Below are 25,510 nucleotides of genomic sequence, written 5' to 3'. Positions count from 1 at the left end.
CTATATTTTTCAACGGCACGGGCACCTTCCCGTAAGCATACGGGGCGGTACCCGTGGCCAATAGAAGTCCATGGGCCCGTAAAGCCGTGCCGTAATTACGGCCCGTAAATACAGGCGTTTTTACGTTCGTGTGCATGGGGCCTAAGAAGAATGTTGCATTGGCCTTGTACACCTTATAAAATCTCAACATATCGGCCATTATTAACCCACAACAATCAGGATCTTTCTGTCAGAAGAGAAATGTATTACTGTGTACACCTACATGTGATGATGGCAATGGAAAACAGCAGCTATTCCATTTTAACACCAAACTGTACATAAACATCCTTAGCAATAATATTACTGAAGCCCTGAGAAGTAAATCTGTGCACTGCCAGCCAACAACAGAAACTTGGTGCCAAGAAAATATTTTTTTTATGCTCAAGACAAAAAAATCCTTTCCATATATGAATGATTACGAACATTTTAGCAATATGTAAAAATATCAGCCACAAAACCTATAATTTCCCTGAGGACTCGCTAAAACCCTGGAGTTCCTTGGAACCTGGTCAGGGGTTCCCCAGAACACACCAGCAGTGTGACCTGAAATGTATACAGTAGAGATGGCAAACGGGTTTCAGCCTACTCAAGATGCTTAGCAAACAGTCAACACATCTAAACCAGAATATAGGGCTAGGCAAGAATTATTGGATGCTTTACCTTGCCTACACCAAGCTTCCTTCAGGTAGGAATGGGAGTAGGGTTCCTCAGGTGTGGGAAACAATGTTGAGGAATTTGGGTTGCACATGTTCAGCTGGTGAGTGTACAAAATGATTGGGAAATGGGATAATAGACCATAGGATAATGCTGTACCCGAAAGCCTCCTGCCAAATAATGCAGAAGGTGACGGACTTTGCTGGTTTAAAATTTGAGTTTTAGCCCTAATCTGATCTACTAATCTCACGCTTGAAGATCAATAAATGTAAATACCTGGCTGCCTGGATTCGGGGAGGGATAATCTCTGTTTTAAGCCCTTTAAATGACCTGATAAGGCCCTTTTATGCCTGCCGACACTTAGCCGGCGCAGCGAGCGCCGATCAACAAGACATCGTTTGTCGGCGCTCACTTGCTCCTGTCACACGGAGCTATGGATGGGGATGAGCGGTCCTAACCCCGATCGCTCGTCCCCCTACGTTATCATGTCGGCAGCGCATCTCCCTGGTTACACAGGGAGATGTGCTGCCGACAACGATAATACTTTTCTTTTTTTAAAACGATACGACCAGCAGATGATCGAGCGTTTGCTTGTTCATCTGCTGATCGCTGCCCTGTTTACACAGGGCAATTATCGTCAAAGAGCGTTATATGAATGCTTGTCTGCCCAATAATTGTCCCGTGTAAAACCCCCTTTAGAAGGTGCTAACAGGAAAAAAAAGACCAGAATCTTCCATAACAACATTGATCATTGACCAGCCCTGTGCAGTTCACAATAGTCAACATCAGTGGTTGTTTTTTATTGGAGGGTGGGGGGGGGAACGGACTATGTACAAGGGGGGGCCCCGGGGGCCGTGTGGCACTATTGTAACAGGGGGGTTGTGTGTGGCACTATCTACAAGGTGAGGGGGTGTGTGGTACTATCTACAAGAGGAAGGGGTATGTAGCACCATCTACTAGGGGGTTGAGTGGGGCACTATCTACTAGGGCAGGGGTGGGCAAACTTTTTGACTCGCGGGCCACAATGGGTTCTAAAATTTGACAGAGGGGCCGGGCCAGGAGCATTTGGAGGGAGTGTTTGGGCCGGATATACTAAAGCATTAAATGTAGTGTGTGCAAACCTCATAGCACAGTAAGAACACTACAACCCAATTTATTAACTGTCTTTCAAATGTGAAAAATAGCCCTTATCAGTTAATAAATTTGTCTCAAGGAATATGCAAGATATGGCATTTACATACTATTTCGCAGATACTGGGAGGAGGAAATGTAAAGAGATTAAAATAACATACGCACTGTGATTTATCAAGATTGCGTCTGTTTTTAATAAGTTTCAATCGAAGGTGCAAAGTTAAAGAAATCAACATTTATTGAAAAATGGAATCACTTTCAACATTCAAAACATATTATTACACAACGAAATACTCAAGCTCAATAATATCTACTTGTGTTAAACTCCGCAAAATCATGGATGGATTGTCCTGACCGCGCGCTCTACAAACTCGCCACGGACACCCTCGCCTTCACGCGCAAACAGTACACGTGTATCGTTGCCAAGCACACAGACATAGGCTGTATTAAATATCCTACCTGCAGCTGAAGGGCTTAATGGTGACGTGAAACGAAGTGAAAATTAAAGTGAAATAAAGAGAAATACGCGCCACATTAACAACGGTCAATGTGTTTTGAGTGCGCCATCTATTGGGAAAACGTGGGCATTGCAGGGAAAGGGGAAAAAAAAAGGAGGTTTTTACTATAATTTGGACAAGTTCGGCGGGCCGGATTAAAAAGCCTAACGGGCCGTATGTGGCCCGCGGGCCGTAGTTTGCCCATGTCTGTACTAGGGGGTTGAGTGGGACACCATCTACTAGGGGGTTGAGTGGGACACCATCTACAGGAGGGGTTGTGTGGGGCACCATCTACAAGGGGGGCAGTGTGGCTCAGTATTGGGTTAAGTCAACCACATGGTCACTAGGTCCGGATCCATGGCGCTGCTCTGCCCTCCTGTCTTTGCAGAGGTCTGTAATACTTGGGGGCTGGAAGGTGAGGGGGTTTACCTTTACACAGGATTCTCAAAATCTTGTATTTCTCGGGATAAATTACACATTTCTTAGACTTAAGTGTGAGATGTAAATTGCCATAATTCTTGGGCAGGAATGAATAATCTTGATTATTCTGGTTCCGTGTCGTAATGCCAGTAAATTAGACACAATGGGTTGCTTTTAGTAACCTTTTATACCAGACACACCTTCCTGTTAAGAAACTATTTCACAAACCAATCTTACAAGATATTCCTCAGAACGACAACTAAAACTTCACAGTACTGAAGGAGACGGCTGTAATGTTTGTAAGAGAGAACATTTCCAGGCTGCTAGCACCTTATAATTGAGAGATTCTCAAAGGGGCTACACCCATTAATATACAATAACATAGAATTGCAGTATAAAGGAGAATAAAAAAAACAAAAAACTGACCAGGGCGATAAATTGCATTAACATTTTTAAGGCCGGCTTAAAAGTGGGTGACGTGGGGTGAGTGGTTGCTATCTACAACTCTTCCATTTTTGCTTTCTACTAGTTTTTATAAATATTCCCCACAGTCCATAAAGCTTTGTTTACACCATGTATAGTGTATACGTTTGGCGTATGACGCCGGAAATGATTTTGGCGTACACACCAAACATATTCATAGGGTGGCAAGCGAAGTGCTACCTGTGTACTGAAAGGGAGACACTGTAGTTACAGAGACGGGAATTAAGACGGCCCTTGTGCACTGTAGTCATTTGCGGTGGGTTACACTACAGCTCTTGGGCATAGTTCACAGGTTTTTTTTTGGAATCCGCGTCTGAAACCATGCCAAAAAACGTCCGAAATCGCCTCCCATTGATTTCAATCGGAGGCGAAGGCGGTTTTTTCCCGCGAGAAGGAAAAAAAACGCGCAGGAAAGCGACATGTACTTGCTTCCCGCGTTTCCATCTCTGACCTCCCATTGACATCAATGGGAGGCAAAAAAAAATGTTTTCACTCCATCTTTTGCCCATGACGCTCAATGGCCACGGCCGAAATACGCCGTAAAAAGACCGTGGCAAATAAAGTGCAGGCAGGTCAAAATCTGGCTCAAAATTCCTGAAGGAATTTTGAGACGGAATTTTCTGCCTGCAAAAAACTCGTTGTGAACATACCCTTAGCCTTCCCACGGTGTCCTATTTAGGAAGCTTGATAAGAGAGAGCATTGCATGCTGATGATATTGTCATATAATTCTTTCTCCTCGATCCCGTAGGAATCACATTTGTGGATTACTACATAATTAATAACAGTGTAATACACAAATAAAATGCAGTTTAGAACAAAGGAACTATTTTTTTATTTTTTTTAACTATTTCCTTTAAAAACCACATATCCCATTGAGTTACCTGAGATTTGGCAAGCTTTTTCTCTAAACCGTCTTTCTCCCGCTCCGTCTGCTGAACACGCTTATTTAGCTCCACAATGTCTCCTTTTAAGGATGCCAGGGCTGCTAGATGGAGCTGAAAAATAAAGAAAACAGAGTATTACAAGCAACCAACCAAAGTCGTCATTTATATTTTTATTTCCTACAGAACAAGTCTTTATCTGTTTAACCAAAGATGAAAAATAAGGTTAAGCTCCCACGTAGCGGCGTACGATTGCTGCGCTATTCCATACAGAGGCATTCTGCAACACCCGGCAATATCGTGCAGCCATTGGCCACAGCTAGTGAACAAGGTTTTCGGATGCATGCAAAAGCGGTTACTTGGAACTGTACCCTTAACCTAAAGGCTATGTTCACACGGGGTATTTTGCCGAGTTTTTTTACGCGCAAACCGCGTCGCAAAACTCGGCAAAAACGGCCCGAGAACGCCTCCCATTGATTTCAATGGGAGGCGTCGGCGTCTTTTTCCCGCGAGCAGTAAAACTGCCTCGCGGGAAAAAGAAGCGACATGCCCTATCTTCGGGCGCTTCCGCCTCGGACCTCCCATTGACTTCAATGGGAGGCAGGAGAAAGCGTATTTCTCGCTGTTTTATGCCCGCGGCGCTCAATGGCCGCGGGCGAAAAACGGCGCGATAATCGCCGCGAAAATCGGCGTGCAGGGAGAGGAATATCTGCCTCAAAGTTCCAAACTGAATTTTGAGGCAGATATTCCTCCCCCAAAATACTCCGTGTGAACATAGCCTAAGTCTATCACTTATTATATCGAATTATAAGAGATTACTTGATGATCCCAAATGACTTGATCCCATGTGGTCTCATAATGCTGTACCAATGTACACAGAAGTTACAACCATTATCATTTCTACTATTTGGTTAACCAAAATATATATCAAATGTGTTTTCTTTATCCCTTTCATGACCAAGGGTCATTGATGCCCGTGTCCAGCTCAAATTTTTCCATTTCTGATGTGCACTTCTCTACACGATAAATATCCTAACTATTTTTACAAGGCTCATGAGGCTTTCATTTTCTAGATTAGTTTAATTAATTCCATGTTTTAAATTTTTATTATGAGCAGGCAAAATCACTGAAAATGTGAAAAAAACATACTTTTGTTGTGTGTAAATATATATATATGTATATACACACACACACACACACACACTACCGTTCAAAAGTTTAGGGTCACTTAGAAATTTCCTTATTTTTTTAAAGAAAAGCGCAGTTTTTTTCAATGAAGATAACATTAATCAGAAATACACTCTATACATTGTTAATGTGGTAAATGACTATTCTAGCTGTAAACGTCTGGTTTTTAATGCAATATCTACGTAGGTGTATAGAGGCCCATTTCCAGCAACCATCACTCCAGTGTTCTAATGGTACATTGTGTTTGCTAACTGTGTTAGAAGGCTAATGGATGATTAGAAAACACTTGAAAACCCTTGTGCAATTATGTTAGCACCGCTGTAAACAGTTTTGCTGTTTAGAGGAGCTATAAAACTGACCTTCCTTTGAGCTAGTTGAGAATCTGGAGCATTACATTTGTGGGTTCGATTAAACTCTCCAAATGGCTAGAAAAAGAGAGCTTTCAGGTGAAACTCGACAGTCTATTCTTGTTCTTAGAAATGAAGGCTATTCCATGCGAGAAATTGCCAAGAAACTGAAGATTTCCTACAACGGTGTGTACTACTCCCTTCAGAGGACAGCACACACAGGCTCTAACCAGAGTAGAAAGAGAAGTGGGAGGCCCCACTACACAACTGAGCAACAAGACAAGTACATTAGAGTCTCTAGTTTGAGAAATAGACGCCTCACAGGTCCTCAACTGGCAGCTTCATTAAATAGTACCCGCAAAACGCCAGTGTCAACGTCTACAGTGAAGAGGCAACTCCGGGATGCTGGCCTTCAGGGCAGAGTGGCAAAGAAAAAGCCATATCTGAGACTGGCTAATAAAAGGAAAAGATTAATATGGGAAAAAGCACACAGACATTGGACAGAGGAAGATTGGAAAATAGTGTTATGGACAGACGAATCGAAGTTTGAGGTGTTTGGATCACACAGAAGAACATTTGTGAGACGCAGAACAACTGAAAAGATGCTGGAAGAGTGCCTGACGCCATCTGTCAAGCATGGTGGAGGTAATGTGATGGTCTGGGGTTGCTTTGGTGCTGGTAAAGTGGGAGGTTTGTACAAGGTAAAAGGGATTTTGAATAAGGAAGGCTATCACTCCATTTTGCAACGCCATGCCATACCCTGTGGACAGCGCTTGATTGGAGCCAATTTCATCCTACAACAGGACAATGACCCAAAGCACACCTCCAAATTATGCAAGAACTATTTAGGGAAGAAGCAGGCAGCTGGTATTCTATCTGTAATGGAGTGACCAGCGCAGTCACCAGATCTCAACCCCATAGAGCTGTTGTGGGAGCAGCTTGACCGTATGGTACGCAAGAAGTGCCCATCAAGCCAATCCAACTTGTGGGAGGGGCTTCTGGAAGCATGGGGTGAAATTTCTCCCGATTACCTCAGCAAATTAACAGCTAGAATGCCAAAGGTCTGCAATGCTGTAATTGCTGCAAATGGAGCATTGTTTGACGAAAGCAAAGTTTGACGGAGAAAATTATTATTTCAAATAAAAATCATTATTTCTAACCTTGTCAATGTCTTGACTATATTTTCTAGTCATTTTGCAACTCATTTGATAAATAGAAGTGTGAGTTTTCATGGAAAACACAAAATTGTTTTTAGTGACCCCAAACTTTTGAACGGTAGTGTGTATGTATGTATATATATATATGTGTGTATGTATATATATATATATATATATATATATATATATATATATATATATATATATACACATATATGTTTATAGATATATCCAAGAAAAAGAGAACGAAGCAGCACTAAAAAAAAACTTGGGTTTATTCAACCAACAAATTGGATGTTGGTTGAATAAACCCAAGCTTTTTTGAGTGCGGCTTCGTTCTCTTTTTCTTGGATATATGCTATACAATGAGGGGTCACTCCTTGTTTGGAAGCGTAGCACTGGCCTTCATATGCAAATAATCACAGTGCTGCTCCTACTTTTGTGTATATCTATAGATATATATATATATATATATATATTACACAGGCATGAGAAGGCTAGAGAGTTAAAACAAAACTTTTAGTACCGTATCTGCCCAGATAACAAGCACACTGGCTCCGTTATCTCAGAAGCCCACAGGAGGGAGAAGGAAGGGGAGATGCCGCCACACACGGGAAGAGAGAGAAGTGCAGGCTGCTTCATTGTGAGCAGCGCTGCACTTGTAACTTTAGTTTCATAAAAAAAAAAAAAAGAGACGTTTGTTTTATGAAACTAAGTCAAAGAGGCGTTCGCACTTGTAAAGTGGGGGAATTTATGCAGCCTTCTACCGCAAGTTTTTTAGCGCAGAAAAGTTGAAAGCTGCGCAAAAAGTAGCTTATTGCACAGAAATTTTGCAACTTTGATTTTTACACCACCTCTGCTGCTTTCTAAAAAAAAAAGTGGCTGGAGCTCGCCGTTAGGCGCGTAAATTATAGTGCATATCTGATTTTATTTGCGCCTAATGTATTGACAGGTGTGCGCCTCTTAATAAATTAGGTGCATCTTACTCCAACTTTCTTTAGATTAGGACTTTTGTGAAGCTGTGGCTTGAGAGCGAAGGTTTTTTTTTTCCCCCCCAACTTCAACCTTTTATATATCAGGTTCAAGTTGAATTGCTAGGATGATCGGCATCAGCCCCACTTTACAAGACACTTATCTTAAAACGGCCGTGTGAAGCAATCAGAAAAGACATTTATTTTGATGATCTTGTTGTTTTGGAGGCACAAGCAGAAGCAATCACTGTAAGTGGGATTTATTGCTGCAGCGGGCAAAAGTAGTTCTCGGCAATTAACCTCTTCACCTCCAACTGGGCACTAGGAAAACGACATACAAACCCCCATTTGCAAGGAACTTGTGAAAAAGTAGTCAAAATCCAAGTATGAAGAGCGGAAACTATTAAATAAAAGAATGAGCACTTCTAGAGCTGGTCCCATTACAAACTCCAGCTAAAAAACTGGATACTAAGCCTTCTAGAAATCCCACCAATGGTAAATCATACCACAAAGACAATAATACAAAGGCAAAAGATGTCAATGTCCCAAATGTATTTATTTGTATATGGTTGAGACAAAAGTATACAGATGTGGACTGGGACCGTACAGTATACAGATGTGGACTGGGACCGTACAGTATACAGATGTGGCCAAACACGTAGTGTGACTTTTCTAACACATCTGGCTATGGGCACGTTAGACAAATATCTTGGGAGAATTCTCAAATGTGGTGTTAACCTAGCCTTTATCATACACCCCTGCTTTTAAAGGTAATTATTTTGAGAGAGTGTATAAAATAGGAAATATTTGTTTATATAACTCAATTCTGTCAAATTAAAAGGGTTTTCTGGTTTAAGCAAATTAATGTTATCTATTTTGTATAATTAAAAAAGTTATACAATTTTCCAATATAATTTCTCACGGTTTTTAAGACCTCTGCTTGTTGTTATTCAGTAGGAACATTCATTATTTACTTCCAGTTGATAAAATTCTGTCCATGGTCATGTGATGGACGCACAGGTGTACGGCTCGTTACAGTTACAGTATTTGTATCAGAGCAGTGTCTTCGAACAATCCCAGCACCTGTGTGTCATCACATGACTATGGACAGAATTTTATCCACTGGAAGTAAGCAATGAAGGATCCTACTGAACAACAACAAGAGATCTTAACCCCTTAATGAACAACCTATTTTAAACCTTAAAGAGGCTCTGTCACCAGATTCTCAAATCCCTATCTCCTATTGCATGTGATCGGCGCTGCAATGTAGAGAACAGTAACGGTTTTGTTTTTTTTTAAACGTTAATTTTTGGCCAAGTTATGAACAATTTTATATATATGCAAATGAGCTTTGAAATGGACAACTGGGCGTGTATTGTGTTTTTAACCCCATAGTGACCACCAATACGCCTTTTTACATCGGTCACTAAGGGGCCTTAGGCTAGGCTGACGCCTTTTCACGTTCGCCTAGCCTAAGTCCTGCACGGGTCCCCCGTGCAGGCTGGAGCCGGGGCTCTGCTGTCTGATGACAGCTGAGCTCCTGCTCCAACGCCCGCGATCGAAGTTTACTTCGATCGCGGCCGTTTAACCCGTTAAATGCCGCCGTCAATAGCGACCGCGGCATTTAACTTGTTTACAAAGGGAGTGAGCTCCCTCTGTCACCCATCGGCGGCCCGCGAATGCAATCGCGGGTCTCCGATGGGGTGTCATGGCAGCCGGGGGCTTGATAAAAGCCCCCAGGTCTGCCCTGGACATATGCCTGTTAGGACGCGCCGGAGGCACGTCCTAACAGATTTCCTGTCAGATTTACACTGACAGGCAATAATGCTCTGGTATACGAAGTATACCAAAGCATTATAGCAGCGATCGGAAGATCGCACAGTAAAGTCCCCTAGTGGGACTAATAAAATAAGTAATCAATGTGAAATAAAGATTATTAATAAAAAGTACAGTAAAAAAATAAATAAAATCATTTTTTTTCCATAAAAAGTGATTTTATTTAGTAAAAGTGTAAAAAATAAATAAAAGTACACATATATGGTATCGCCGCGACCGTAATGACTCCATTAATAAAGTTAATATGTAATTTAAACCGCAAGGTGAACACCGTAAAAAAAAAACGCAAAAAACTATGGCGAAATTGCAATTTTTTTCCATTGCCCCCCAGAAAAGTCATAATAAAAATGAATCAATAAGTCCCATGCACCCCAAAACAGTACCAATCAAAACTACGTTTCGTCCCGCAAAAAAACAAGTCGAAAAAATCACTACATTGATGGAAAAATAAAAAAATTACGGCTCTTGGAAAGCGACGATGCAAAAACAGATAATTTTAGTTCAAAAGTGTTTTTATTGTGCAAAAGTCGTAAAACATAAAAAAACCTCTACATATGTGGTATCGGCGTAATCGTACCGACCCATAGAATAAAGGTAATGTGTTATTTACGCCGCACATTGAACGGCGTCAATTTAAAAACGCATAGAACAATGGTGGAATTTCAGTTTTTTTTAATAATCCCCCCAAAAAAAGTTAATAAAAGTTAATAAAAAAATTATATGTACCCAGAAATGGTGCTATTAAAAAGTACAACTAATCCCGCAAAAAACAAGTCCTCATACAGCTATGTAGACGAAAAAATAAAAACGTTATAGCTCTTTGAATGCGACTATAGCAAAACGAATAAAATAGCTTGGTCATTAGGGCCTAAAATTGGCTGGTCACTAAGGGATTAACTGGGCGTGTTTACGTGTATGACGCTGACCAATCAGTGACCAGTCAGCATCATACACTCCTCTCCATTGATTTACACAGCAGCGATGTACAGCCACATACACAGAGATTAACATTACTGCAGTGTCCTGATAATGAATACACATGAAATCCAGCCTGGATGTCATGTGTACTCAGAATCCTGACACTTCTGACTCTTTTCTGTGAGATTTCAGGAAGCCACGCGTAATCTCACGAGATTAAGGAGGTAAACGAGATTTCGTTTCCCTTGCTGGAAATCTCACAGAAAAGATTCAGAAGTGTCAGGATTCTGAGTACACATGACGTCCAGGCTGGATTTCATGTGTATTCATTATCAGGACACTTGATTAACGTTAATCTCTGTTTATGTGGCTGCACATCGCTGCTGTGTAAATCATGTAGAGGAGTGTATGACGCTGACTGGTCACTGATTGGTCAGCGTCATACACGTAAACACGCCCAGTTAAACACACAATACACACCCAGTTGGACATAACGAAAAAAAAAATACCCAATTGTCTATTTGAAAGCTCATTTGCATATATATAAAATAGCTCATAACTTGGCCAAAAATGAAAGTTTTTTAAAAAAAAAACCTGTTACTGTTATCTACATTGCAGCGCCGATCACATCCAATAGGAGATAGGGATTTGAGAATCTGGTGACAGAGCCTCTTTAATGAACAAGCTATTTTTTAAGTTTTTCCATCGTCGCATTCTAGACCTATAAAGAGCTATAACTTTTTTATATTTGCGTCGACATAGCTGTATAAGGTCTTGTTTTTTTGCGGGACAAGTTGTATTTTTTAATAGCACCATTTTGAGGTACATATTTATTGATTAACTTTTATTAACTTTTTTTAGGGGGGAATAGAAAAAAACCCAGAAATTTCGCCACTCTTTTTCGCGTCCTAAATCTACACCGTTTACCGTGTGATATAAATAACACAATAACTTTATTCAGAGGGTTGTTACGATTGCAACGATACCAAATGTGTATAGATTTTGTATGTTTTACTACTTACACAGTAAAAACACTTTTTTTTCAAAATTATTTGTTTTTGTGTCTCCATAGTTGAAGAGCCGTAACTATTTTATTGTTCCGCCGATGCAGCTGTATGAGGGCTTTTTTTTTTTTTTGCGGGAAGACTTGTACTTTTTATTGGTACCATTTTGGAGTAGATGCGACTTTTTGATCACTTTTTCGAAAAAAATTTTTTAAGGCTGCATTCACAGAAAACAGCAATTTTTCCATAGTTGTTTCTTTCTTTTTTTACAGTGTTCACCGTGCGGATTAAATAATGTAATAACTGTAGTTGGGGTCGTTACGGACGCGGCGATACCAAATATGTGTAACTTTTTTACTTTATTTTGGTTTTTTAATAGTAAAGGAGTTTGTAAGGGGAAAATGTGGGTTTCACATTTTTTTCCACATTTTTTTTAAATTAACTTTATTAAACTTTTTTTTTTAACTTTTTTTACTAGTCCCACTAGGGCACTTTAATATGCGATCATCCGATCGCTATTATAATACACTGCAATACTTTTGTATTGCAGTGTATTACTGCCTGTCCGTTTAAAACGGACAGGCATCTGCTAGGACATGCCTCCGGCATGACCTCGCACGCATTCACTGCAGGCAGACCTGGGGGCCTAATTTATTAGGCCCCCGGCTGCCATCGGAGACACAGACACTCGGCGATCTTATCGCCGGGTGTCAATGGGAGAGAGAGGGAGCTCTCTCTCTCTCCAAAACAACTCAGATGCGGTGCACGCTATTGAGCACCGCATCTGAGGGGTTAAACGGGTGAGATTGATACTTATATCGATCTCACACGTTCGTGCAGGGACTCCCCCAGCCCTCAGCTACATCTGGCAGCGGAGAGCAGGGAAATTTACCAGCTCCCTGCTCTGTTTATTTATTCTGATGCAGCGCTGTAAAAAGGCTTATGCATCAGAATAAAGCCCATTAGTGGCCAACGTGAAAAGGCGTATTGGCGGTCACTAACGGGTTAACCCCTTCCCGCTCCTGAACGTACTATTAGGTCATGGTAACTATCGTTCGCGCTCAATGACCTAATAGTACGTCACGGGAGGAATGGCCATTTTGTCAGTCTTCCCGACACATACAGGAGCTGTGACAGCTGCTGTCTCGTACAGCAGTTGCCGCAGATCCTTCAGCGGGGACCGATCGCTGTTTCCCCGCTGATTGAAAAGCCGCGTTCAATAGCAATCGCGGATTATTACGGGTTAAACCACCATCGACGGCCCGCTACATGATAGCGGGCAGCGATGGTTGCTATGGCAACCTGACGCCCAACAATGGCGTCCAGCTATGCCACCTACGGAAGCCTAGTGGGTCCTGACTTGCTTGCGGTCAGTGAGTAGCTGACAGCTCTAATACACTGCACTTGCTGACAGCTCTAATACACTGCACTACGCATGTAGTGCAGTGTATTAGAATAGCGATTAGGGCCTCCTGCCCTCAAGTCCCCTAGTGGGACAAAGTAAAAAAGTAAAAAAAAGTTGTGTAAAAATAAGAAAATAAAAGTTTTAAAAGTAATAAAAGTAAAAATCCCCCTTTTTCCCTCATCAGACCTTTAGTATTAATAAAAATAAACAAATAAACTATACATAATTGGTAACGGCCTGAACTACAAAGCTTTGTTATTTATCCCGCACGGTGAACGCCATAAAATAAATTAATAATAAACCATACCAGAATCACAATTGTTTGGTCACTTCACCTCCCAAAAAATTGAATAAAAAGAGACCAAAAAGTCGCATGTACCTAAAAATGATACTGATCGAAACTACAGTTTGTTACACAAAAAACAAGTCCTCGCACGCCTTTTTTGATGGAAAAATAAAAACGTTCTGGCTCTTAGAATAAGGTAACACAAAAAGTAAATGATTTTTTACAAAAAGATTTTTATTGTGCAAACGCCATAAGACATAAAAAAAAAATATAAACATCTGGTATCGCTGTAATCGTATCGCCCCGCAGAATAAAGTGAATATGTCATTTATAGCGCACGGTGAACGCTGTAAAAAAAATAGAATAAAAAAACAATAGTAGAATTGCTGTTTTTTAGTCACCACGCCTCATAAAAATAGAATAAAAACTGATCAGAAAGTCACATGCACCCCATGAAAACTACAATGAATTCCTCAAGGGGTCTAGTTTCCAAAATGGGGTCACTTTTGGGGGGTTTCCACTGTTTTGGCACCACAAGACCTCTTCAAACCAGCCATAGTGCCCATACCTCCCAACTTTTGAATTCGGAAAAGAGGGACATTTTAAGCCACGCCCCTAACCACGCCCAATATCCCACATAAACACATCAAATCACGGCTAGATCCTTCTGCAAATAACACCCGCACATTCTCACTGCGGATCTCTAGATTGTCTGGATATCACAGATATTATGGATCCGGTTATGTTACTTTTCCTAACTTGGGTATAACATTTGATCATCACGTCAGCAGCTGCAGGACAAACCAAAAGGCTGAGAACAATGAAAGTCAAGAGGGAGACCCTGTGGTTGATGAGTTTTCAATTGACAGGTAGCAGAGTTACATGATGGGGATTTTTTTTTTCCAGTTGTGTAACTCTGCTACCGGTCAATCGAAAAATCATCCACCAGAGCCCCCTTGTAGATCGCTCCACACACACAGCCCCCCTGTACATAGCGCCACACACAGCCCCCCTGTACATAGTGCCACACACAGCCCCTGTACATAGCGCCACACACAGCCCCCCTGTACATAGCGCCACACACAGCCCCCCTGTACATAGCTCCACACACAGCCCCCCTGTAGATAGCTCCACACACAGCCCCCCTGTAGATAGCTCCACACACAGCCCCCCTGTAGATAGCTCCACACACAGCCCCCCTGTAGATAGCTCCACACACAGCCCCCCTGTAGATAGCTCCACACACAGCCACCCCTGTAGATGGCTCCACACACAGCCACCCCTGTAGATGGCTCCACACACAGCCACCCCTGTAGATGGCTCCACACACAGCCACCCCTGTAGATGGCTCCACACACAGCCCCCCCTGTAGATGGCTCCACACACAGCCCCCCCTGTAGATGGCTCCACAAACAGCCCCCCCTGTAGATGGCTCCACACACAGCCCCCCTGTAGATGGCTCCACACACAGCCCCCCCTGTAGATGGCTCCACACACAGCCCCCCTGTAGATGGCTCCACACACAGCCCCCCTGTAGATGGCTCTACACACAGCCCCCCTGTAGATAGCTCCACACACAGCCCCCCTGTAGATAGCTCCACACAACCCCCTTACACTTTGTGCCACAATGCCGATAGAACGGAGAGCGGTAAAGGCAGCCGGCCCTACTGTTGCCACTCTCCGCTCTGCTTTGACGTCACTCAACGTCAGAAGGCGGCAGGAGTCTTGCAGCGGCTTTCTCACTGGTGTCGATGCCGGCCTGGGAGTGAACCAGTCCAGTCACCTGACCGGTGAGGTCAGATGACAGGTCAGGTGACTGTATGGGTCCACTCCCGTGCCGGCATTGATCCCAGTGAGAACACCGCCGCAAGACTCCTGCCTTCTTCTGATCGCTGCTGCAGTCAGCAGCAATCAGCTGTTTTGATGCAGTGCCCAGCGGGACATTTTGCAAACCGACCGGGACGGTTAGGAGGTATGATGGTGCCTAATAAAAAGGAGGCCTCAAAATTCTCTAGGTGCTCCTTTGCTTCGGAGGCCGGGGGTTCAGTCCTTTACCCCACATGGGATATTTCTCAAAACGTAAGAATCCGGCCAATAAGTATTGAGTTGCGTTTCTCTGGTAAAACCTTCTGTTTTACAGAAAAAAAGATGAAATAAAAAGTATTTCCTGACAAAAAAAAATAAAAAATATGTACCTCTACTTTGCTCTAAATTCCTGTGAAACACCTAAAGGGTTAATAAACTTTCTAAAAAGTCAAAAGAGGTGCAAAGTCTGCTATAAGAGGGGGATAAGGAAGGATACAATATATCAATGTGACGCGTGTCCCGAAAAACCAGGGCTCTGTATGAAAGGGTTTTAAAATTTATCATCCACTTCTCTTCAGAACGCCCAGCTTCTGGCAGTGCAGACACACAGCGTGTTCTCGAGAGATCACGCTGTGACGTCACTCACTTCCTGCCCCAGGTTCTGCATCGTGTCGGACGAGCGAGGACACATCGGCACCAGAGGCTACAGTTGATTCTGCAGCAGCATCGGCGTTTGCAGGTAAGTCGATGTAGCTACTTACCTGCAAACGCTGATGCTGCTGCAGAATCAACTGTAGCGTCTGATGCCGATGTGGCCGACACGATGCAGGAGCTATTTTATATATATATATGCAAATGAGCTTTGAAATGGACAATTGTGCGTTTTTTTTTCGTTATGTCCAACTGGGTGTGTATTGTGTGTTTATCTGGGCGTGTTTACGTGTATGACGCTGACCAATCAGTGACCAGTCAGCGTCATACACTCCTCTACATGATTTACACAGCAGCGATGTGCAGCCACATAAACAGAGATTAACGTTAATCAAGTGTCCTGATAATGAATATACATGAAATCCAGCCTGGATGTCATGTGTATTCAGAATCCTGACACTTCTGACTGTTTTCTTTGAGATTTCCAGCAAGTGAAACAAAATCTTGTTTACCTCTGTAATCTCGCGAGATTTTGTTTCCCTTGCTGGAAATCTCACAGAAAAGATTCAGAAGTGTCAGGATTCTGAGTACACATGAAGTCCAGGCTGGATTTCATGGGTATTCATTATCAGGACACTTGATTAACGTTAATCTCTGTGTATGTGGCTGCACATCGCTGCTGTGTAAATGAATGGAGAGGAGTGTATGACGCTGACTGGTCACTGATTGGTCAGCGTCATACACGTAAACATGCCCAGTTAAAAACACAATACGCGCCCAGTTGGACATAACGAAAAAAAAAACGCCCAATTGTCCATTTCAAACCTCATTTGCATATATATAAAATAGCTCATAACTTGGCCAAAAATGAACGTTTTTAAAAAAACAAAACGTTACTGTTCTCTATATTGCAGCGCCGATCACATGCAATAGGAGATAGGGATTTTAGAATCTGGTGACAGAGCCTCTTTAACAGTTATGCTATTAACCATAACCATCAACCAATCAAAAAAAATGAAACATGGATGTAGCCTTTCTTCCATGTATAAATAGTTTGCAAAAGACAAACTGTATCAATAATGGGCATGTCTTAATTGTCTAAGGCCATTTTCACACAGAGTTTTTTTTTTTACACCGACGTGGAAAAAGCGTTGGAAATTGTGCCCAAAACAGGTCCCATTGATTTCAATGGGAGGCGAAGGCGGTTTTTTTTTCCCGCGAGTGGTAAAACCGGCTCGCGGGAAAAGGAAGCGACATGCCCTATCTTTAGGCGTTTATGTCTCTGACCTCCCATTGACATCAATGGGAGGCAGGGAAAGAGTCTTTCGCTGCGTATTTGCCCGCGGCGCTTAACGGCGTGCAGGCAGATCAAAATCCATTTTGAGGCAGAATTTTCTGCCTGCAAAAAACTGTGTGAACATACCCTAAGAACTTCACTTTCTCATATACGTCGAAGTGTGGCAAGCGATAGGACAATACAGCCCCTAAAAACAATAGAATATTTTCCCCATTTTTGCCCCACTCTGAAGTGTATTTACTGGATAAAGTAGAATAAAACAGAAATATTTAAGACAAATATTTAGATCTAAAAATGTTTAGAGTCACCATAAACCAACTTGGCGTCCGATAATGAGTTTACGTTCTCATTGTCGTAAAAATGCCTGGATTGCTTTCCAACATGTGGTAAACACATATTTTGTGGTAGTTTTACATAAAACTCATGATAACCTGCTACATAACAGTTTAACTAGAATTAACACTGCAGTGTCGACTAGGCCCTCAGTCACCCGACGCAGACCAAAAGAGTGTGCTTTTGACCTTAGTCGGGCTGGAATACATCATTTAAATTGTATGGATACGATCAGTCTGCTGCACTATTCCATAAAGAGGAATCTTGCAAAAAACATAAGCCTAGTGGTCTGTGGTTTTTTTTCTTACATGAGAGCCTATGCGCTCCTGGTGCCACTGTACGCCCATACAGTGAAATATGTCGGAGGTATTCTGCCAACATAACCCCGACGTACATTGCAAATGCAGTGTAAATAGACCCATACATTTAATCTTTTGGCTAAGGGAATGTCATTAAATGATGTCGTTTTTGGAACCTTGGGTAAAGCGTATAAAGAATACATTTTTGATAATTTACTTTCATTATTTTTTTGCGGGAGAAATAGCTCTGAATCTTTTGTGAAATAGATCTGTGATAGATCAAGGCTTCCTTCTGTCCTATGATTTATGTGAAGACAAATCTCTAGCGTGTGTATAACCTGCATACTTTATTCAGATCCCTAGATAATACTGTAACAATATTGGATGAAAAAGCAGAATGGAATTGCATTTCATGGGATGCTGTTACATTGATTGATTCTGATCACTTAGTGCTTTAGCATGATTTAAGTGAGGGATATGTGGAGTTAGCCTCTCTACTCATACAGAATGTTAAGCATAACCCAGCTCCAAAACACGGACTACAAAGTTGTATAAATCATGTAAACACGCCTGCAAAATTACATACATTTCAGATTTCTTTGATAGATATTACAATTTATAAGAAATATATTACTTTGTACTATACCTTGAATCATTAATGAGACTCCGTTAATGCGATCGTGTAAAATATTGGCAAAAGCTCAAGGTGACTTAACTGGCCTGCAAGCATCAAATTTCATGGTTCGCAGCCCTGTAAGATAACTGGTGGCATCTTTGCCATTCACACAATCAAAACACTGCCAGGAATCTTAAAGCGGCTTTTTCATCTTGGTAAATTTCCAAAATTGGTCACCCATAATGATATTGCTAGAACTAGTTTATCAGCCGGGCTGAGTAGAATAGGACAACAGCGATATATTAGACACGTAATATCTCATTATGTTGCTTTTACTTATTTCTCGGTTTGTTTTACTACAGTATAGAAAAAAAGCTACTACTGATGGAGCGGTTCAATTAGGCCACATTCACACGTGGCTTGTTTGGATTCCACATCAAGAATATACAAGACACTACTGTACATCGCATGTATATGGGATTTCAAAAACTACATTCACACACAGTGGGGGGGGGGGGGGGGGGGACGACACGGATTTGAGAGCATTCTATGGATTTCTATTGTGACTTGTGAATAAAATAAATACAAAAAGGTAAGAGTCCTCAAGTATAAGCTACTGGCTATTGGAACACAGCTTTTATTCTCAATACCTCTAATATGGCATCCGGTGGAGCGTGTCCGTTTTTTCTGTCAGAATTAAATCAGAAGCATACGGAGGTACTCCACTGCCCCATAGAAGTCTATACAACGCAGAGATTGTAATCCGCGTCTGTAATCTGACGTATTGCTTTGGACAACGTTACAGGTTTTTATTTAGTTTTAATAAATTATCCTACCACATTCATAAGATTGTTGTCAAACTTCCAATTTGCCCTACGTACGACAAACTATAGAAAAATTGACCTACAACAAAACCTCTCCACTCTGCCTTACACCCAAAATGTTCACAGAATCCTCTGAAAGCGGCACAACATGGCAAACTATAATGTACTCCAGAATATTAACCCCTTTACGACAGCCATACGGCAATATACGGCCCGACTGCTGATGCCTCATGCAGTTGTCACGTATATAAACGACAGCCTGGTACGGGGTTTAATGTGTGCAATGCAGCTTCAGTGTAAGCAGCGCTGCACTTTCATGTCTGCTGGGGATTTGAGATGCCCAGAATACACCCCTCTGTAGATCGCGCAAATCCGTCTGTAGATCATGCCACTCGCAACTCCCTGTAGATAGCGCAAACCCGCCTCTAGATCGCATCTCCTAAGCTCCCTCTAGGAGTGGAATCCCCTGTCAGAGTGCTCTGGCCAGGGATTCCGCTCCTAAAGTGAGCCCCTGACATCTCTGTCCATATGTGGACACTGACATAAGGGGCTCCCTCTAGGAGTGTTGCCGACAGCTCATAAGTAAAAATAGTTGTGATATTCAAATCGATTGCAAAGATCTTATTAAAGAAGGGCATATCAGAAATGAAAAATTTGACCTGGACACAGGGGCATCAATGTCCCTTGGTCATGAAAGGGTTAAATAATAAAACAAAAAGGAAAGGACACACTGAATTAGTTTTCTTTTTATTGTCAAGTTCCCACTCATCTAAGAGATCGCCGCAGACTTATAAAGAATGTAATATAATATCATGCTGTCCTAGTTGCATCCATGCTTGATCACGTTTCAGAAGATTGCAGCCAGCTTACGATATGCTCATTTTTACCATTTACTTTACGGAAGATTGCTTTGAATTAATACAAACAAGACGTATTATATTGTATATCCAAAGTAATAACAGCTGGTAATGATTAAAAATCATATTGATTCTTCCATTAAGCGACATGTTTGGATTCACGGCCATTGTAATGTTTTATTGTGGTTCACTGTGTTGTGAAAATAGAATAGAGGTGGTGATTTTATAACACGGCCGGTGAAATGAGGCATGTCTGGCCACATCACCGACAGCAACGGAAATAATAACTGGAAATTGCAGTCATCCAGTCTTTAAACTGCTTGAGAAAAGACAAAAAAAAAAAAAAAAGTAGGGATCGACATACAGGATTCAGAATAAAAAATGTAACTTGGCTTTCACTAGGAGCTCAAAGCTAGGAACGTGATAATGAAAAAACACAACATCAAGTCTTCTTTATATTTTCTTCTAGAGCCATGATGAGGAATTCAACTAACGATTAATATTCGTAATGAAAAGCACAGCATGCTTTGTTTTCCTATATAGTTGGGCATCGAACAAAGGATACCGTATATACTGTGCATCAAATATATAGTAAAACACGCCCAGTTGTCCATTGAGAAAGTCATTAGCATAAAGCTAAAATAGGTCATAACTCCATCAAAAATGATCGTTTTTCTAAATAAAAAACACTGCTGTAATCTACATTCCAGCGCCGATCATATTATGTACAAGACAGGCCACTTATAATGTGGTGACAGAGCCTCTTTCAGTCCCCTAGTGGCAAGAAAAGTACTTGGTCTGGCTTTTAGCGTTAAATGAAAAAGGGTAAATGGTCAGAAAACCTCCTAAGTCCCAAAAAAGTGTGTCTAGAGTAATACAGTAACTAGAAACTGAGGGGAGGTGGAGATTTTTGCCTTTGGCTGTGATAGCCTGCCCATTCAGCTGGCATGGAGGGAGAAAGTGCGCCTCTTAAACAGGCTCTGTCACCAGATTATCAAATCCCTATCTCCTATTGCATGTGATTGGCGCTGCAATGTAGAGAACAGTAACGTTTTTGTTTTTTAAAAACGATCATTTTTGGCCAATTTATGAGCAATTTTATATTTATGCAAATTAGCCTTTCTAATGGACAACTGGGTGTGTTTTCTCTTATTTCCAACTGGGCGTGTTTACTTGTTTTACTAGCTGGGCGTTGTGAATAGAGGTGTATGTCAGCATCATATGTCAGCATCATACACTTCTATTCACAACGCCAAGCTAGTAAAACAAGTAAACACGCCCAGATGTTACAAACACAATACACGCCCAGTTGGAAATAAGAGAAAACACACGCCCAGTTGTCCATTAGAAAGGCTCATTTGCATAAATATAAAATTGCTCATAACTTGGCCAAAAATGATCGTTTTTCAAAAAAAAATAAAAAACGTTACTGTTCTCTACATTGCAGCGCCGATCACATGCAATAGGAGATAGAGATTTGAGAATCTGGTGACAGAGCCACTTTAAATAGGACATGTCAGCTCACCTGACTTGTCTATTTTACTAAACACTTGCATTCCCCATAAAACAATTGTGGAGAAACTTTTCTGCGTTGTGCCGTTCGACTATTCCTCCTAGAAATGTATGATTTAATTACCATTTCCCTTTTTTAATGGGGTAGATCCCTGACAGTCTCAGACGGTCAGCACTGAGTGGATGGTGTCAGAATATGTAGGGATACTCCCCCAAATGGTAATACCCAGTAGTCAATTTATTCACAAAAGTGTAGGAGGAATAACCGAGGAATGGCACAACACATAGTTCTAAAATTGTTATTTCATGGGGACCACAAGTATTTACCAAAACCCATGTATCAAGAGAGGTGACAGGTGGTCTTTAAAAAGGCTTGCAAAGGGATGTACTGGGATGTGTCTGGATGCACTACATCTAATATACAGTACATCTGTAGATGCCTAAAAAGGTATTGCGAAATATTTTTGGGATGCTAGGTACACTGATCAACGTGGGTCCAGTGTCCGAAACCCCTTTCAATTACAAGGGAAGCTGCGGCTGGACATACGTTTTCAATGTACACAACGTAGCAATGCATTTGAATGGCGGATCAAGGCTTAGCCCCCCCCCCCCCCCGAAGCACAAACCACTCCAGCAAGTGGCTCTCTGCTCTGACCTAAATTGGTGGTACTGAGTCCCCCTTTATGCCAATAAACCATATGGACCTTGGTTGTCTTAGTGAGAGAATCATTTTAACCATCATGAGAGAAATCATACTATTCAGTAATCCATTAAAGTAAACCTGTCAGCAGCTTTGAGATCTCAAAACTGCTGACAGGGTGAGGGCATTTTAAACATACCGTTTTTTTGCATGACCAAGAAACTAACGTTTGAGTCCCCTGGTGCAGCGGTCCCAAGTGCCACTCTCGGCTTTGTGTGACAGCTCTATCAGCCATTTAGCACACCGTTCGGGCTGTCACTCAGAGCAGAGTCCAGCCTTATAGGCACTTGAGATCGCCCCCCCCCCTGATGGAACGAAACATTGTTTTCTCAGTCATGCAAGTTGCATGACCAAGGCAAAAAGGTATGTTTAAAATGTGCTCCCCCTTTATCGATCTGTCAGCAGCTGTGAGACCTCAAAACTGCTGACAGGTTACGTTTAGGGGGTGGATGGGGTTCAGAGGATAAAGATCACTGGCAGGAAGGGGTGGTAAGGCAGTGGAGGAATGAAAGTGAACCACCAAGAAACTATTTTATTTATTTTGTGTTGGTACGGAGCCAAAGGACATCTGGGAAAAGTGAAATGGAGGAATTATGTGGTATAATCTGTGTCATGTAAAGATTCATGGATGATAATGTGCTGGCCAGGCGGCTGCTGCCACAACTGCGCACTGTGTATACAACATTATAAATATTGATGCTGGCCTGTAGCTTAATAGGGTTAAAGAGTTCGCCATAGCAAGTGCAACCTGAGGACACTCATGTCTACCCGACCGCTCAACGTAGTCACAGAAAAGACAAGGCTTCATGTATTGGAAGTTTTTCCCTCTTACAAAATTTGTATTCTCAACCATCCAGCGGAAGAAATAAGAGCGCCGGCCCTTAAATCAATTTCATCTATTTAAATTCCATTAAAAGCGGAGGTATTGATCTGATGTCTGCAGTTTATCCGTTAAACGTATTAATAGGACGGGTGGAAGAACAAATAGACTTTAAGTAATTGCATCTCTTTAATCAAACTTATTTCTTTAATTACATTTTGTTTTCTATGTTTTTTTTGTGGATTATTCAAAATCTGAAATTCCCCATTTCAACATTACTGTCCAGTAGTAAAAGTCATTAGCATTAATGAAACAATGCTAAAAGTGACATACTGTGGCCATACAAGGCGTAGAGGAGACCCCAGGTAGTTGGCGGGCGCAATATACAATTTACAAAGGAGGGGATTGCCTGCAGACAACCAAGCCCAATTTCCCAACTACCGATTAATAGTAGAACAAACTTTATTAAGCTACGCAAGACAGACCACATAGAATTGTATTAAAATTATCACTACCTAAGACCGGACAAAAGGTAAATTACCTGTATGAATACAGGCATGTATAGTAATAGAAATAGGAGCACAGATTCCTATCATTAGCAAGTTAAATTGTTAAATTGACTAATAGGTAGACAGTAAGTCCGGTCAACGGTAGGTATTAAAATCTTGACAGCCCCCCCCGACATGTTTCGCTACAGAGTAGCGTCCTCAGGGGTACACGGGGCTAATAGCGGCGCGGCAAGAGAAAATCTTAATATGGACATGTCACATGACGTATCAAAGGGTGTGTCAGAAAAACGACCAATGACATTGAAGAAAACAGGCCGGCCGTTCAGAAATACCGACCGACGAATAGGAAATCAGATAAGGTAAACCAATAAGGAATAGGATGAGGCGCATGCGCATCCGCAGTAAAGAGGGACTTATTGTATCCTAGACCGTAGGTATCCAAGAAAGATTACCGGCGCATGCGCTGATGAACAATTTACGACTTAGTACCTGCATCAGAGCTTATTCACAGCCAATGTCTGCACGGTTAGTAAATTAGAAAAGCGAAACTTATTATCGACGGTCTCGCTGTGGCCATACATCACACTCACTGCTGCACTGGTCCAGACGTTATACGTGACATTAGATCCTGGAAGGATTCAGCACTGCACTAAATCTCTCTCATAACTAACGTCAATCTCATCTTGTTGCCTGTTTTCACGTCTGCGCTTGAGGCTCCGTCGCAGGTCCAGTCAAAGATGCCGGAATCAATAGCGCAGCACGCTGGGCTATTTGTTTGGGTAGCACAACAGATACCATGATGGAACCCATTGAAGTCAATGCGACAGATTCGGAGCTTCCGTTTTCTAGTTTTAACGTTCCTATGGCGGAACAGAAAAACTTAAAATTGAGCGCAGATGTGATAAAATACATTAATATGAAATAATTAGTTATAATAAAAGATGACAGATTTGATAGATTTTTGTTTAATCCTCACTTGGGGAAAGAGGCAATGTTTCAGGAAATCTGTTGACATTCACAAAACCTTAATTGTAAAAAAAAAAGGTATATTATATAATACCACCATAACATACGCAGCGCTTTATACGCCTTTTGCATCAAAATTTAATGTTTTGTTTCTTGTAGCACTTTTGGTAGGTACCAACCCCTACATAGCGAGATTACCCCACAAGATCGGTCGTTTTGGAGATTCTCTGACATTTAGCCATCACAATTTGGCCTGTCGCAATTGCTCAGATCCTTACACTTGCCCATTTTTCCTGCTTCCAACATATACACCTATATTCCCGCAATTTTCCACCAAATTTTCTGTTTGGCGGGCTCATTTTCTCTTATTACTAATGGACTGTCAATGGTCAATAACTTTTTATTGAGGTCATTTTGGAGATGTATCCATCAATCCCTTTTTATGGACTATTTTTTTTTTTGTGTCTCACCTTAACTTATTATATTAGAATGTGGCTTTTACTCCAGATGTACTCCATAAAAAGGTAGGGGCTCTCTGCTGTGTAATAACAGGAAGGGGCATCAGGGTAATCCGGCTGGTACTGCCGTGAGGGGCCCGGCCACAATGATGGAAAATAGGGGCCCGCCCGCTTCTCAGCTACTTTACACATTTCAATGAGGGCCCCAGCGTTAGTCACTTGGAGAAAGGAACGGACCCTGCAATGTAATAGGGCCTGTTCCTTACTCTGAAATAACTAACGCTGGGGCCCTGAGAAGACGTACAGAAGAGGAAGATGCTGCATGTAAGCAGAAGCTCCGTGTGGAGATCCCGCCCACCAGACACGTCGTCCTCTACACAGCCGAATGGACCTGCACGCTGGTGACCCTCCTTTCCATCCTGATTCACATTCCTTCTGACCCCACTTGTAGAATATATAAAAGTACGTTAAAAAAAAAAAAATTCCCTGGCATTTTTTGCCGCAATTTTCGTAATTACGGCAAGAATAACGGTTCTGCAGATTTTTAAAAAAAAAAATCCTGGCAAAACCCCGTGATTTGTGCCGCGATTATGAAAATTACATAAAAAGACAGCCGTGCTCGGTCCATTTTATATGGACCGTGT

The 25,510-nt window shown here is 41.7% G+C and overlaps 1 protein-coding gene across 4 annotated transcripts in view; it reads right to left on the bottom strand.

Annotated features, from left to right (window-relative positions):
- LOC142659973 (colorectal mutant cancer protein) overlaps window positions 1-25,510 on the bottom strand; it is a 271,048-nt gene that overhangs the window by 128,611 nt on the left and 116,927 nt on the right. For all 4 annotated transcript variants that reach the window (XM_075836625.1, XM_075836622.1, XM_075836638.1 and 1 more), the window contains one exon: window positions 4,107-4,220. In XM_075836625.1, coding sequence (XP_075692740.1) covers window positions 4,107-4,220 — 114 coding nt within the window. The remainder of the gene's footprint in view (window positions 1-4,106; window positions 4,221-25,510) is intronic.

The sequence above is a fragment of the Rhinoderma darwinii genome, chromosome 1 (assembly GCF_050947455.1).
Source record: "Rhinoderma darwinii isolate aRhiDar2 chromosome 1, aRhiDar2.hap1, whole genome shotgun sequence".
Taxonomy (NCBI): domain Eukaryota; kingdom Metazoa; phylum Chordata; class Amphibia; order Anura; family Rhinodermatidae; genus Rhinoderma; species Rhinoderma darwinii.
Note: the sequence above shows the minus strand (reverse complement) of the source record. Positions and strands in the feature narration are given on the sequence as shown.